Genomic DNA, 12,902 nt, shown 5'->3' with positions numbered 1-12,902 from the left:
CTTAATGTTAATAGGAGTTGGCCTGATTCTGATCTCACTTTAATGTTGCAGTGTGTTGCTGACGTTAGGAGTTGGCCTGATTCTGATCTCACTTTAATGTTGCAGTGTGTTGCTGACGCTAAGAGTTGGCCTGATTCTGATCTCACTTTAATGTTGCAGTGTGTTGCTGACGTTAGGAGTTGGCCTGATTCTGATCTCACTTTAATGTTGCAGTGTGTTGCTGACGTTAGGAGTTGGCCTGATTCTGATCTCACTTTAATGTTGCAGTGTGTTGCTGACGTTAGGAGTTGGCCTGATTCTGATCTCACTTTAATGTTGCAGTGTGTTGCTGACGTTAGGAGTTGGCCTGATTCTGATCTCACTTTAATGTTGGAGTGTGTTGCTGACTCTAAGAGTTGGCCTGATTCTGATCTCACTTTAATGTTGCAGTGTGTTGCTGACGTTAGGAGTTGGCCTGATTCTGATCTCACTTTAATGTTGCAGTGTGTTGCTGACGTTAGGAGTTGGCCTGATTCTGATCTCACTTTAATGTTGCAGTGTGTTGCTGACGTTAGGAGTTGGCCTGATTCTGATCTCACTTTAATGTTGCAGTGTGTTGCTGACTCTAAGAGTTGGCCTGATTCTGATCTCACTGTAATGTTGCAGTGTGTTGCTGACGTTAAGAGTTGGCCTGATTCTGATCTCACTTTAATGTTGCAGTTGCTGTGCCTGATTCTGATCTCACTTTAATGTTGCTGACTCTAAGAGTTGGCCTGATTCTGATCTCACTTTAATGTTGCAGTGTGTTGCTGACGTTAGGAGTTGGCCTGATTCTGATCTCACTTTAATGTTGCAGTGTGTTGCTGACGTTAGGAGTTGGCCTGATTCTGATCTCACTTTAATGTTGCAGTGTGTTGCTGACGTTAGGAGTTGGCCTGATTCTGATCTCACTTTAATGTTGCAGTGTGTTGCTGACGTTAAGGAGTTGGCCTGATTCTGATCTCACTTTAATGTTGCAGTGTGTTGCTGAGTGTGTTGCTGCTAAGAGTTGGCCTGATTCTGATCTCACTGTAATGTTGCAGTGTGTTGCTGACGCTAAGAGTTGGCCTGATTCTGATCTCACTTTAATGTTGCAGTGTGTTGCTGACGCTAGGAGTTGGCCTGATTCTGATCTCACTTTAATGTTGCAGTGTGTTGCTGACGCTAAGAGTTGGCCTGATTCTGATCTCACTTTAATGTTGCAGTGTGTTGCTGACGTTAGGAGTTGGCCTGATTCTGATCTCACTTTAATTCTGACGTTAGAGTTGGCCTGATTCTGATCTCACTTTAATGTTGCAGTGTGTTGCTGACGCTAAGAGTTGGCTGATTCTGATCTCTGATCGTTAGGAGTTCTGATTCTGATCTCACTTTAATGTTGCAGTGTGTTGCTGACGTTAAGGAGTTGGCCTGATTCTGATCTCACTTTAATGTTTGCAGTGGTGATTCTGCTTAATGTTGCGTTAGGAGTTGGCCTGATTCTGATCTCACTTTAATGTTGCAGTGTGTTGCTGACGTTAGGAGTTGGCCTGATTCTGATCTCACTTTAATGTTGCAGTGTGTTGCTGACGTTAGGAGTTGGCCTGATTCTGATCTCACTTTAATGTTGCAGTGTGTTGCTGACGCTAAGAGTTGGCCTGATTCTGATCTCACTTTAATGTTGCAGTGTGTTGCTGACTCTAAGAGTTGGCCTGATTCTGATCTCACTTTAATGTTGCAGTGTGTTGCTGACGTTAGGAGTTGGCCTGATTCTGATCTCACTTTAATGTTGCAGTGTGTTGCTGACGTTAGGAGTTGGCCTGATTCTGATCTCACTTTAATGTTGCAGTGTGTTGCTGACGCTAAGAGTTGGCCTGATTCTGATCTCACTTTAATGTTGCAGTGTGTTGCTGACGCTAAGAGTTGGCCTGATTCTGATCTCACTTTAATGTTGCAGTGTGTTGCTGACGCTAAGAGTTGGCCTGATTCTGATCTCACTGTAATGTTGCAGTGTGTTGCTGACGCTAAGAGTTGGCCTGATTCTGATCTCACTTTAATGTTGCAGTATGTTGCTGACGTTAGGAGTTGGCCTGATTCTGATCTCACTTTAATGTTGCAGTGTGTTGCTGACGTTAAGAGTTGGCCTGATTCTGATCTCACTTTAATGTTGCAGTGTGTTGCTGTAGGAGTTGGCCTGATTCTGATCTCACTTTAATGTTGCAGTGTGTTGCTAGGAGTTGGCCTGATTCTGATCTCACTTTAATGTTGGAGTGTGTTGCTGACTCTAAGAGTTGGCCTGATTCTGATCTCACTTTAATGTTGCAGTGTGTTGCTGACGTTAGGAGTTGGCCTGATTCTGATCTCACTTTAATGTTGCAGTGTGTTGCTGACGTTAGGAGTTGGCCTGATTCTGATCTCACTTTAATGTTGCAGTGTGTTGCTGACGTTAGGAGTTGGCCTGATTCTGATCTCACTTTAATGTTGCAGTGTGTTGCTGACGCTAAGAGTTGGCCTGATTCTGATCTCACTTTAATGTTGCAGTGTGTTGCTGACGTTAGGAGTTGGCCTGATTCTGATCTCACTTTAATGTTGCAGTGTGTTGCTGACGCTAGGAGTTGGCCTGATTCTGATCTCACTTTAATGTTGCAGTGTGTTGCTGACGTTAGGAGTTGGCCTGATTCTGATCTCACTTTAATGTTGCAGTGTGTTGCTGACGTTAGGAGTTGGCCTGATTCTGATCTCACTTTAATGTTGCAGTGTGTTGCTGACGCTAGGAGTTGGCCTGATTCTGATCTCACTTTAATGTTGCAGTGTGTTGCTGACGTTAAGAGTTGGCCTGATTCTGATCTCACTTTAATGTTGCAGTGTGTTGCTGACGTTAGGAGTTGGCCTGATTCTGATCTCACTTTAATGTTGCAGTTGCTGACGTTAGGAGTTGGCCTGATTCTGATCTCACTTTAAGAGTTGGCCTGATTCTGATCTCACTTTAATGTTGCAGTGTGTTGCTGACGTTAGGAGTTGGCCTGATTCTGATCTCACTTTAATGTTGCAGTGTGTTGCTGACGTTAGGAGTTGGCCTGATTCTGATCTCACTTTAATGTTGCAGTGTGTTGCTGACGTTAGGAGTTGGCCTGATTCTGATCTCACTTTAATGTTGCAGTGTGTTGCTGACGTTAAGAGTTGGCCTGATTCTGATCTCACTTTAATGTTGCAGTGTGTTGCTGACGTTAGAGTTGGCCTGATTCTGATCTCACTTTAAAGTGTGTTGCTGACGACTAGAGTTGGCCTGATTCTGATCTCACTTTAATGTTGCAGTGTGTTGCTGACGTTAAGAGTTGGCCTGATTCTGATCTCACTTTAATGTTGCAGTGTGTTGCTGACGTTAGGAGTTGGCCTGATTCTGATCTCACTTTAATGTTGCAGTGTGTTGCTGACGTTAGGAGTTGGCCTGATTCTGATCTCACTTTTAATGTTGAGTGTGTTGCTGACTCACTTTAAGAGTTGGCCTGATTCTGATCTCACTTTAATGTTGCAGTGTGTTGCTGACTCTAGGAGTTGGCCTGATTCTGATCTCACTTTAATGTTGCAGTGTGTTGCTGACGCTAGGAGTTGGCCTGATTCTGATCTCACTTTAATGTTGCAGTGTGTTGCTGACGTTAGGAGTTGGCCTGATTCTGATCTCACTTTAATGTTGCAGTGTGTTGCTGACGTTAGGAGTTGGCCTGATTCTGATCTCACTTTAATGTTGCAGTGTGTTGCTGACGCTAGGAGTTGGCCTGATTCTGATCTCACTTTAATGTTGCAGTGTGTTGCTGACGTTAGGTTGCAGTTGGCCTGATTCTGATCTCACTTTAATGTTGGAGTGTGTTGCTGACGTTAAGAGTTGGCCTGATTCTGATCTCACTTTAATGTTGCAGTGTGTTGCTGACGCTAAGAGATGGCCTGATTCTGATCTCACTTTAATGTTGGAGTGTGATTTGATCTCACTTTAATGTTGCGTTACGGAGTTGGCCTGATTCTGATCTCACTTTAATGTTGCAGTGTGTTGCTGACGTTAGGAGTTGGCCTGATTCTGATCTCACTTTAATGTTGCAGTGTGTTGCTGACGTTAGGAGTTGGCCTGATTCTGATCTCACTTTAATGTTGCAGTGTGTTGCTGACGCTAGGAGTTGGCCTGATTCTGATCTCACTGTAATGTTGCAGTGTGTTGCTGACGCTAAGAGTTGGCCTGATTCTGATCTCACTTTAATGTTGCAGTGTGTTGCTGACGTTAAGAGTTGGCCTGATTCTGATCTCACTTTAATGTTGGAGTGTGTTGCTGACTCTAAGAGTTGGCCTGATTCTGTTCTCTTTAATGTTGCAGTGTGTTGCTGACGTTCGGAGTTGGCCTGATTCTGATCTCACTTTAATGTTGAGTTGGCCTGATTCTGATCTCATGTTTTAATGTTGCAGTGTGTTGCTGACGCTAAGAGTTGGCCTGATTCTGATCTCACTTTAATGTTGCAGTGTGTTGCTGACGTTAGGAGTTGGCCTGATTCTGATCTCACTTTAATGTTGGAGTGTGTTGCTGACTCTAAGAGTTGGCCTGATTCTGATCTCACTTTAATGTTGCAGTGTGTTGCTGACTCTAGGAGTTGGCCTGATTCTGATCTCACTTTAATGTTGCAGTGTGTTGCTGACGCTAGGAGTTGGCCTGATTCTGATCTCACTTTAATGTTGCAGTATGTTGCTGACGTTAGGAGTTGGCCTGATTCTGATCTCACTTTAATGTTGGAGTGTGTTGCTGACGTTAGGAGTTGGCCTGATTCTGATCTCACTTTAATGTTGGAGTATGTTGCTGACGCTAGGAGTTGGCCTGATTCTGATCTCACTTTAATGTTGCAGTGTGTTGCTGACGTTAGGAGTTGGCCTGATTCTGATCTCACTTTAATGTTGGAGTGTGTTGCTGACGTTAAGAGTTGGCCTGATTCTGATCTCACTTTAATGTTGCAGTGTGTTGCTGACGCTAAGAGTTGGCCTGATTCTGATCTCACTTTAATGTTGGAGTGTGTTGCTGACGTTAGGAGTTGGCCTGATTCTGATCTCACTTTAATGTTGGAGTGTGTTGCTGACGTTAGGAGTTGGCCTGATTCTGATCTCACTTTAATGTTGGAGTGTGTTGCTGACGCTAGGAGTTGGCCTGATTCTGATCTCACTTTAATGTTGCAGTGTGTTGCTGACGCTAGGAGTTGGCCTGATTCTGATCTCACTGTAATGTTGCAGTGTGTTGCTGACGCTAAGAGTTGGCCTGATTCTGATCTCACTTTAATGTTGCAGTGTGTTGCTGACGCTAAGAGTTGGCCTGATTCTGATCTCACTGTAATGTTGGAGTGTGGCCTGATTCTGATCTCACTTTAATGTTATGTTGACGAGTGTGTTGTTGACGCTAAGAGTTGGCCTGATTCTGATCTCACTTTAATGTTGCAGTGTGTTGCTGACGCTAAGAGTTGGCCTGATTCTGATCTCACTTTAATGTTGCAGTGTGTTGCTGACGCTAAGAGTTGGCCTGATTCTGATCTCACTTTAATGTTGCAGTGTGTTGCTGACGCTAGGAGTTGGCCTGATTCTGATCTCACTTTAATGTTGGAGTGTGTTGCTGACGTTAGGAGTTGGCCTGATTCTGATCTCACTGTAATGTTGCAGTGTGTTGCTGACGTTAGGAGTTGGCCTGATTCTGATCTCACTGTAATGTTGCAGTGTGTTGCTGACGTTAGGAGTTGGCCTGATTCTGATCTCACTTTAATGTTGCAGTGTGTTGCTGACGTTAGGAGTTGGCCTGATTCTGATCTCACTTTAATGTTGCAGTGTGTTGCTGACGCTAAGAGTTGGCCTGATTCTGATCTCACTTTAATGTTGCAGTGTGTTGCTGACGCTAGGAGTTGGCCTGATTCTGATCTCACTTTAATGTTGCAGTGTGTTGCTGACTCTAAGAGTTGGCCTGATTCTGATCTCACTGTAATGTTGCAGTGTGTTGCTGACGTTAGGAGTTGGCCTGATTCTGATCTCACTTTAATGTTGCAGTGTGTTGCTGACGTTAGGAGTTGGCCTGATTCTGATCTCACTTTAATGTTGCAGTGTGTTGCTGACGCTAGGAGTTGGCCTGATTCTGATCTCACTTTAATGTTGCAGTATGTTGCTGACGCTAAGAGTTGGCCTGATTCTGATCTCACTGTAATGTTGCAGTATGTTGCTGACTCTAAGAGTTGGCCTGATTCTGATCTCACTTTAATGTTGCAGTGTGTTGCTGACGCTAAGAGTTGGCCTGATTCTGATCTCACTTTAATGTTGGAGTGTGTTGCTGACTCTAAGAGTTGGCCTGATTCTGATCTCACTTTAATGTTGCAGTGTGTTGCTGACGTTATTAGGAGTTGGCCTGATTCTGATCTCACTTTAATGTTGCAGTATGTTGCTGACGCTAAGAGTTGGCCTGATTCTGATCTCTTCATAGTTTAAATCGCTGGTGTTCCGACTTTCCAGGGGCTGTGTGATCTGATTATGCTCGAGCAATTTAAAGGACACAATCCCTGATCGTATAGCTACTGTACGTACATTAAGGAAGGAAAAGTTAAGACTGTCTCTGAAGCTGCGGTTTTGGTGGATGAGTATGTTTTGACTCACGAAAGTGTCTTTGCAGAGCCCTGTATTCAGAGTGAGTGGGTGCATTCGGGGGGAGATTTGGGCCCTGCCCACTCAGACACTGGTCCACGGGTTCCATTCATCTAGGGTTGAGCCTGGCTCCCGTGGTAAAGCTGACTTCAGTCAAGAATGTCACTACTGTCAGGGTTCCGATCATTAGAAAAACCTTCTCAAGGCTGAGAGTTAATTCAGTACTCGTGCTAAAGTTAAACATAAGCCTATGGCGTTAGCAGCACCTGTCAAGGCTGAGAGTAAATTCAGGGGAATAGTGTTCTAATTAGGGGAATAGTGTTCTAATTAGGGGAATCGTGTTCTAATTAGGGGAATCGTGTTCTAATTAGGGGAATAGTGTTCTAATTAGGGGAATCGTGTTTTAATTAGGGGAATAGTGTTCTAATTAGGGGAATCGTGTTCTAATTAGGGGAATAGTGTTCTAATTAGGGGAATCGGTTTGAACACTCTGTGTGTAAATATAATCAAGAATTAGAACAATGACTGTCTGTTCCTTGGTAGAAATGAAAGAACTTATCGTCAGACTGGCTAGAATGCTTATCTACACAGGAAGACCTTGGCTCGGTCATAAATTATATTAAATTGGTAGGGAGACGATGTGGGAAGGCTTGAGATACTGCCTTTGTACCAGGGTGGGAGAAGAGACGGGACAGTTCGAAAACTAATGACGTCATTTTCAGTTTATAACCTGTGGTAAATTGTATCGTGTTCAGTACTCTCCAGAATAAACACTGCTGGTTGATTTTGAGACTGGTCTCTGTCCATTTTATGCAAATAAGGGTCTTACAAATTATTAGGAGTTGGCAGAGTGCTTAATTAAATAAAACATAAAGGAATTGAATTCCTGTAACAGAGATGAACCTGGAGAAGAGTCCCCTAAGCAAGCTGGTCCTGGGGCTCTGTTCACAAACACAAACACACCCTGCAGAGCCCCAGGACAGCAGCACAATTAGACTCAACCAAATCATGTGAAAACAAAAAGATATTTACTTTGGAAAGAATTAACAAAAAAACAGAGCAAACAAGAATGCTCTTTGGCCCTAAACAGAGAGTACACAGTGGCCTGACCACTGTTAGAGAGTACACAATACCTGACCACTGTGACTGACCCAAAATGAACAGAAGCTTTGACTATGTACTGTGACCATAGCCTTGCTATTGAGAAAGGTCACTGTTGGCTCTCAAGAGAATACGGGCTATGTGCACACTGCCCACAAAATTATGTGGAAATTGAGCTGCACTTCCTAACCTCCTGTCCAATGTATGACCACATTAGAGACACACATTTCCCTCAGATTACACAGATCCACAAATAATTTGAAAACAAATCCAATTTTGATAAACTCCCATATCTACTGGGTGAAATACCACAGTGTTCAATCACAGCAGCAAGATTTGTGACCTGTTGCCACGAGAAAAGGGCAACCAGTGAAGAACAAACACCATTGTAAATACAACCCATATTTATGCTTATTTATTTTCCCTTGTGTACTTTAACCATTTGTACATCGTTACAACACTGTATATAGACATAATATGACATTTGAAATGTCTCTATTCCTTTGGAACTTCTGTGAGTGTAATGTTTACTGTTCAGTTTTTGTTGTCTATTTCATCTATTTCACTTGCAATGTAAACATATGTTTCCCACACCAATAAAGCCACTTAAATTGAATTTGAAATTGAGATAAAGACCGAGATACTAACTAGAGGTGTCTGATCAGAGATATTAACTAGAGGTGTCTGATGTTCCAGACCACGGTGTGAAACAGAGAGACTAACCGGAGGTGTCTGATCAGAGATACTAACCAGAGGTGTCTGATCTTCCAGACCACGGTGTGAAACAGAAAGACTAACCGGAGGTGTCTGATCAGAGATACTAACCGGAGGTGTCTGATCTTCCAGACCACGGTGTGGAACAGAGATACTAACCGGAGGTGTCTGATCAGAGATACTAACCAGAGGTGTCTGATCAGAGATACTAATGAGAGGTGTCTGATCTTCCAGGCCACGGTGTGAAACAGAAAGACTAACCGGAGGTGTCTGATCAGAGATACTAACCAGAGGTGTCTGATCAGAGATACTAACCGGAGGTGTCTGATCAGAGATACTAACCGGAGGTGTCTGATCAGAGATACTAACCAGAGGTGTCTGATCAGAGATACTAACCGGAGGTGTCTGATCAGAGATACTAACCGGAGGTGTCTGATCAGAGAGACTAACCGGAGGTGTCTGATCAGAGATACTAACCAGAGGTGTCTGATCAGAGATACTAACCGGAGGTGTCTGATCAGAGATACTAACTAGAGGTGTCTGATCAGAGATACTAACTAGAGGTGTCTGATCAGAGATACTAACCGGAGGTGTCTGATCAGAGATACTAACCGGAGGTGTCTGATCAGAGATACTAACCGGAGGTGTCTGATCAGAGAGACTAACCGGAGGTGTCTGATCAGAGATATTAACCGGAGGTGTCTGATCAGAGATACTAACCGGAGGTGTCTGATCAGAGATACTAACCGGAGGTGTCTGATCAGAGATATTAACCGGAGGTGTCTGATCAGAGATACTAACCAGAGGTGTCTGATCAGAGATACTAACTAGAGGTGTCTGATCAGAGAGACTAACTAGAGGTGTCTGATCAGAGATACTAACTAGAGGTGTCTGATCAGAGATACTAACCAGAGGTGTCTGATCAGAGATACTAACCAGAGGTGTCTGATCAGAGATACTAACTAGAGGTGTCTGATCAGAGATACTAACTAGAGGTGTCTGATCAGAGATACTAACCGGAGGTGTCTGATCAGAGATACTAACTAGAGGTGTCTGATCAGAGATACTAACCAGAGGTGTCTGATCAGAGATACTAACTAGAGGTGTCTGATCAGAGAGACTAACCGGAGGTGTCTGATCAGAGAGACTAACCGGAGGTGTCTGATCAGAGATACTAACCGGAGGTGTCTGATCTTCCAGGCCACGGTGTGAAACAGAGTGGAGGAGATGAATAGACCACTAAGCCCCGCCCCGTACAACCAGGCAGCAGCAGCCTGCCATTGGTCCACAGACAGGAAGTAGAGTACAGACCCGCCCACCAGGCTGGGGATGATCCAGAGCTGTGGAGGATCATGGGTAAACAAGGCATTATGGGTAGAACCAGGTACAGCAGGGTGAACAGCAGCTGTGTTTCCAGAGATAAGAGATGAATCTGTAGACAGGTTGTGTGTGTAACTCACTCCATGTGTGGCACAGTTGGCAGCGTGTTCGTAGTCTGTAGGCTGGTATCTCCTACTGGATGGAACTCTGCCATTCATGAACCTGGAACACCCAGGATACTGTACATGTTGAATGTGTCTCCTGGCCTCTATAAGTAGTGTCAGACTGTGTCAGGTACTGCTGAGCTCTGACATCACGTTAAAAACCTTACTTAGGCTCTATGCATAGCAGCCCGTGTGTGTGTGTGTGTGTGTGTGTGTGTGTGTGTGTGTGTGTGTGTGTGTGTGTGTGTGTGTGTGTGTGTGTGTGTGTGTGTGTGTGTGTGTGTGTGTGTGTGTGTGTGTGTGTGTGTGTGTGTGTGTGTGTGTGTGTGTGTGTGTCTTTAATCAGCAGTAAATCTCTCAATCCCGGTTTACAGAGAGAGGCACATCTGGACATGTTATGAAACCACATTTGGTAAGTCAACACACACACACACACACACACACATCACAGGTTTCAGGGTAGTGCTTGCTGGACGCCAGGTCAGCTGTGCGTTATCTGATTCCACACAGGGTCCCTCAGGCCTAGCAGAAGCTGTGTGACAGGGTAAGGTTCATGGTAGCTATTTACTTCCATGTTGTGGTTGGTTAGTTGCGTCATTCCACATATTGTGTTAAATCTGTTTCAGTATTTTCTCTAAATCCCTTTCAGTATTTTCTCTAAATCCCTTTCAGTATTTTCTCTAAATCCCTTTCAGTATTTTCTCTAAATCCCTTTCAGTATTTTCTCTAAATCCCTTTCTACCATTTTGATATATAAGATGATCCATTTCCCCATATAAAGGTTTTAGTTACCTAGAGAGGGACAGGATGTGGAGGCTGCTCTAACAGGCCTTATTCAGCTCATAAAGGTTTTAGTTACCTAGAGAGGGACAGGATGTGGAGGCTGCTCTAACAGGCCTTATTCAGCTCATAAAGGTTTTAGTTACCTAGAGAGGGACAGGATGTGGAGGCTGCTCTAACAGGCCTTACTCAGCTCATAAAGGTTTTAGTTACCTAGAGAGGGACAGGATGTGGAGGCTGCTCTAACAGGCCTTATTCAGCTCATAAAGGTTTTAGTTACCTAGAGAGGGACAGGATGTGGAGGCTGCTCTAACAGGCCTTATTCAGCTCATAAAGGTTTTAGTTACCTAGAGAGGGACAGGGTGTGGAGGCTGCTCTAACAGGCCTTATTCAGCTCATAAAGGTTTTAGTTACCTAGAGAGGGACAGGATGTGGAGGCTGCTCTAACAGGCCTTATTCAGCTCATAAAGGTTTTAGTTACCTAGAGAGGGACAGGGTGTGGAGGCTGCTCTAACAGGCCTTATTCAGCTCATAAAGGTTTTAGTTACCTAGAGAGGGACAGGGTGTGGAGGCTGCTCTAACAGGCCTTATTCAGCTCATAAAGGTTTTAGTTACCTAGAGAGGGACAGGGTGTGGAGGCTGCTCTAACAGGCCTTATTCAGCTCATAAAGGTTTTAGTTACCTAGAGAGGGACAGGGTGTGGAGGCTGCTCTAACAGGCCTTATTCAGCTCATAAAGGTTTTAGTTACCTAGAGAGGGACAGGGTGTGGAGGCTGCTCTAACAGGCCTTATTCAGCTCATAAAGGTTTTAGTTACCTAGAGAGGGACAGGGTGTGGAGGCTGCTCTAACAGGCCTTATTCAGCTCATAAAGGTTTTAGTTACCTAGAGAGGGACAGGGTGTGGAGGCTGCTCTAACAGGCCTTATTCAGCTCATAAAGGTTTTAGTTACCTAGAGAGGGACAGGGTGTGGAGGCTGCTCTAACAGGCCTTACTCAGCTCATAAAGGTTTTAGTTACCTAGAGAGGGACAGGGTGTGGAGGCTGCTCTAACAGGCCTTATTCAGCTCATAAAGGTTTTAGTTACCTAGAGAGGGACAGGGTGTGGAGGCTGCTCTAACAGGCCTTATTCAGCTCATAAAGGTTTTAGTTACCTAGAGAGGGACAGGATGTGGAGGCTGCTCTAACAGGCCTTATTCAGCTCATAAAGGTTTTAGTTACCTAGAGAGGGACAGGATGTGGAGGCTGCTCTAACAGGCCTTATTCAGCTCATAAAGGTTTTAGTTACCTAGAGAGGGACAGGATGTGGAGGCTGCTCTAACAGGCCTTATTCAGCTCATAAAGGTTTTAGTTACCTAGAGAGGGACAGGATGTGGAGGCTGCTCTAACAGGCCTTATTCAGCTCATAAAGGTTTTAGTTACCTAGAGAGGGACAGGATGTGGAGGCTGCTCTAACAGGCCTTATTCAGCTCATAAAGGTTTTAGTTACCTAGAGAGGGACAGGATGTGGAGGCTGCTCTAACAGGCCTTATTCAGCTCATAAAGGTTTTAGTTACCTAGAGAGGGACAGGATGTGGAGGCTGCTCTAACAGGCCTTATTCAGCTCATAAAGGTTTTAGTTACCTAGAGAGGGACAGGGTGTGGAGGCTGCTCTAACAGGCCTTATTCAGCTCATAAAGGTTTTAGTTACCTAGAGAGGGACAGGATGTGGAGGCTGCTCTAACAGGCCTTATTCAGCTCATAAAGGTTTTAGTTACCTAGAGAGGGACAGGGTGTGGAGGCTGCTCTAACAGGCCTTATTCAGCTCATAAAGGTTTTAGTTACCTAGAGAGGGACAGGGTGTGGAGGCTGCTCTAACAGGCCTTATTCAGCTCATAAAGGTTTTAGTTACCTAGAGAGGGACAGGGTGTGGAGGCTGCTCTAACAGGCCTTATTCAGCTCATAAAGGTTTTAGTTACCTAGAGAGGGACAGGGATGTGGAGGCTGCTCTAACAGGCCTTATTCAGCTCATAAAGGTTTTAGTTACCTAGAGAGGGACAGGATGTGGAGGCTGCTCTAACAGGCCTTATTCAGCTCATAAAGGTTTTAGTTACCTAGAGAGGGACAGGATGTGGAGGCTGCTCTAACAGGCCTTATTCAGCTCATAAAGGTTTTAGTTACCTAGAGAGGGACAGGATGTGGAGGCTG

The 12,902-nt window shown here is 44.5% G+C and overlaps 1 protein-coding gene across 1 annotated transcript in view; it reads right to left on the bottom strand.

The window, feature by feature from the left end:
- The window catches only part of LOC135571155 (monocyte to macrophage differentiation factor 2-like), a 52,547-nt gene that overhangs the window by 32,067 nt on the left and 7,578 nt on the right, over positions 1 to 12,902 (bottom strand). The window contains exons 2-3 of the mRNA XM_065016948.1: positions 9,915 to 9,996; positions 9,634 to 9,794 (exon numbers count right to left, since the gene is read on the bottom strand). Of these exons, the coding sequence (XP_064873020.1) occupies positions 9,634 to 9,794; positions 9,915 to 9,996 (243 nt within the window). The remainder of the gene's footprint in view (positions 1 to 9,633; positions 9,795 to 9,914; positions 9,997 to 12,902) is intronic.

Source organism: Oncorhynchus nerka, unplaced genomic scaffold (genome assembly GCF_034236695.1).
Source record: "Oncorhynchus nerka isolate Pitt River unplaced genomic scaffold, Oner_Uvic_2.0 unplaced_scaffold_720, whole genome shotgun sequence".
Classification (NCBI taxonomy): domain Eukaryota; kingdom Metazoa; phylum Chordata; class Actinopteri; order Salmoniformes; family Salmonidae; genus Oncorhynchus; species Oncorhynchus nerka.
Note: the sequence above shows the minus strand (reverse complement) of the source record. Positions and strands in the feature narration are given on the sequence as shown.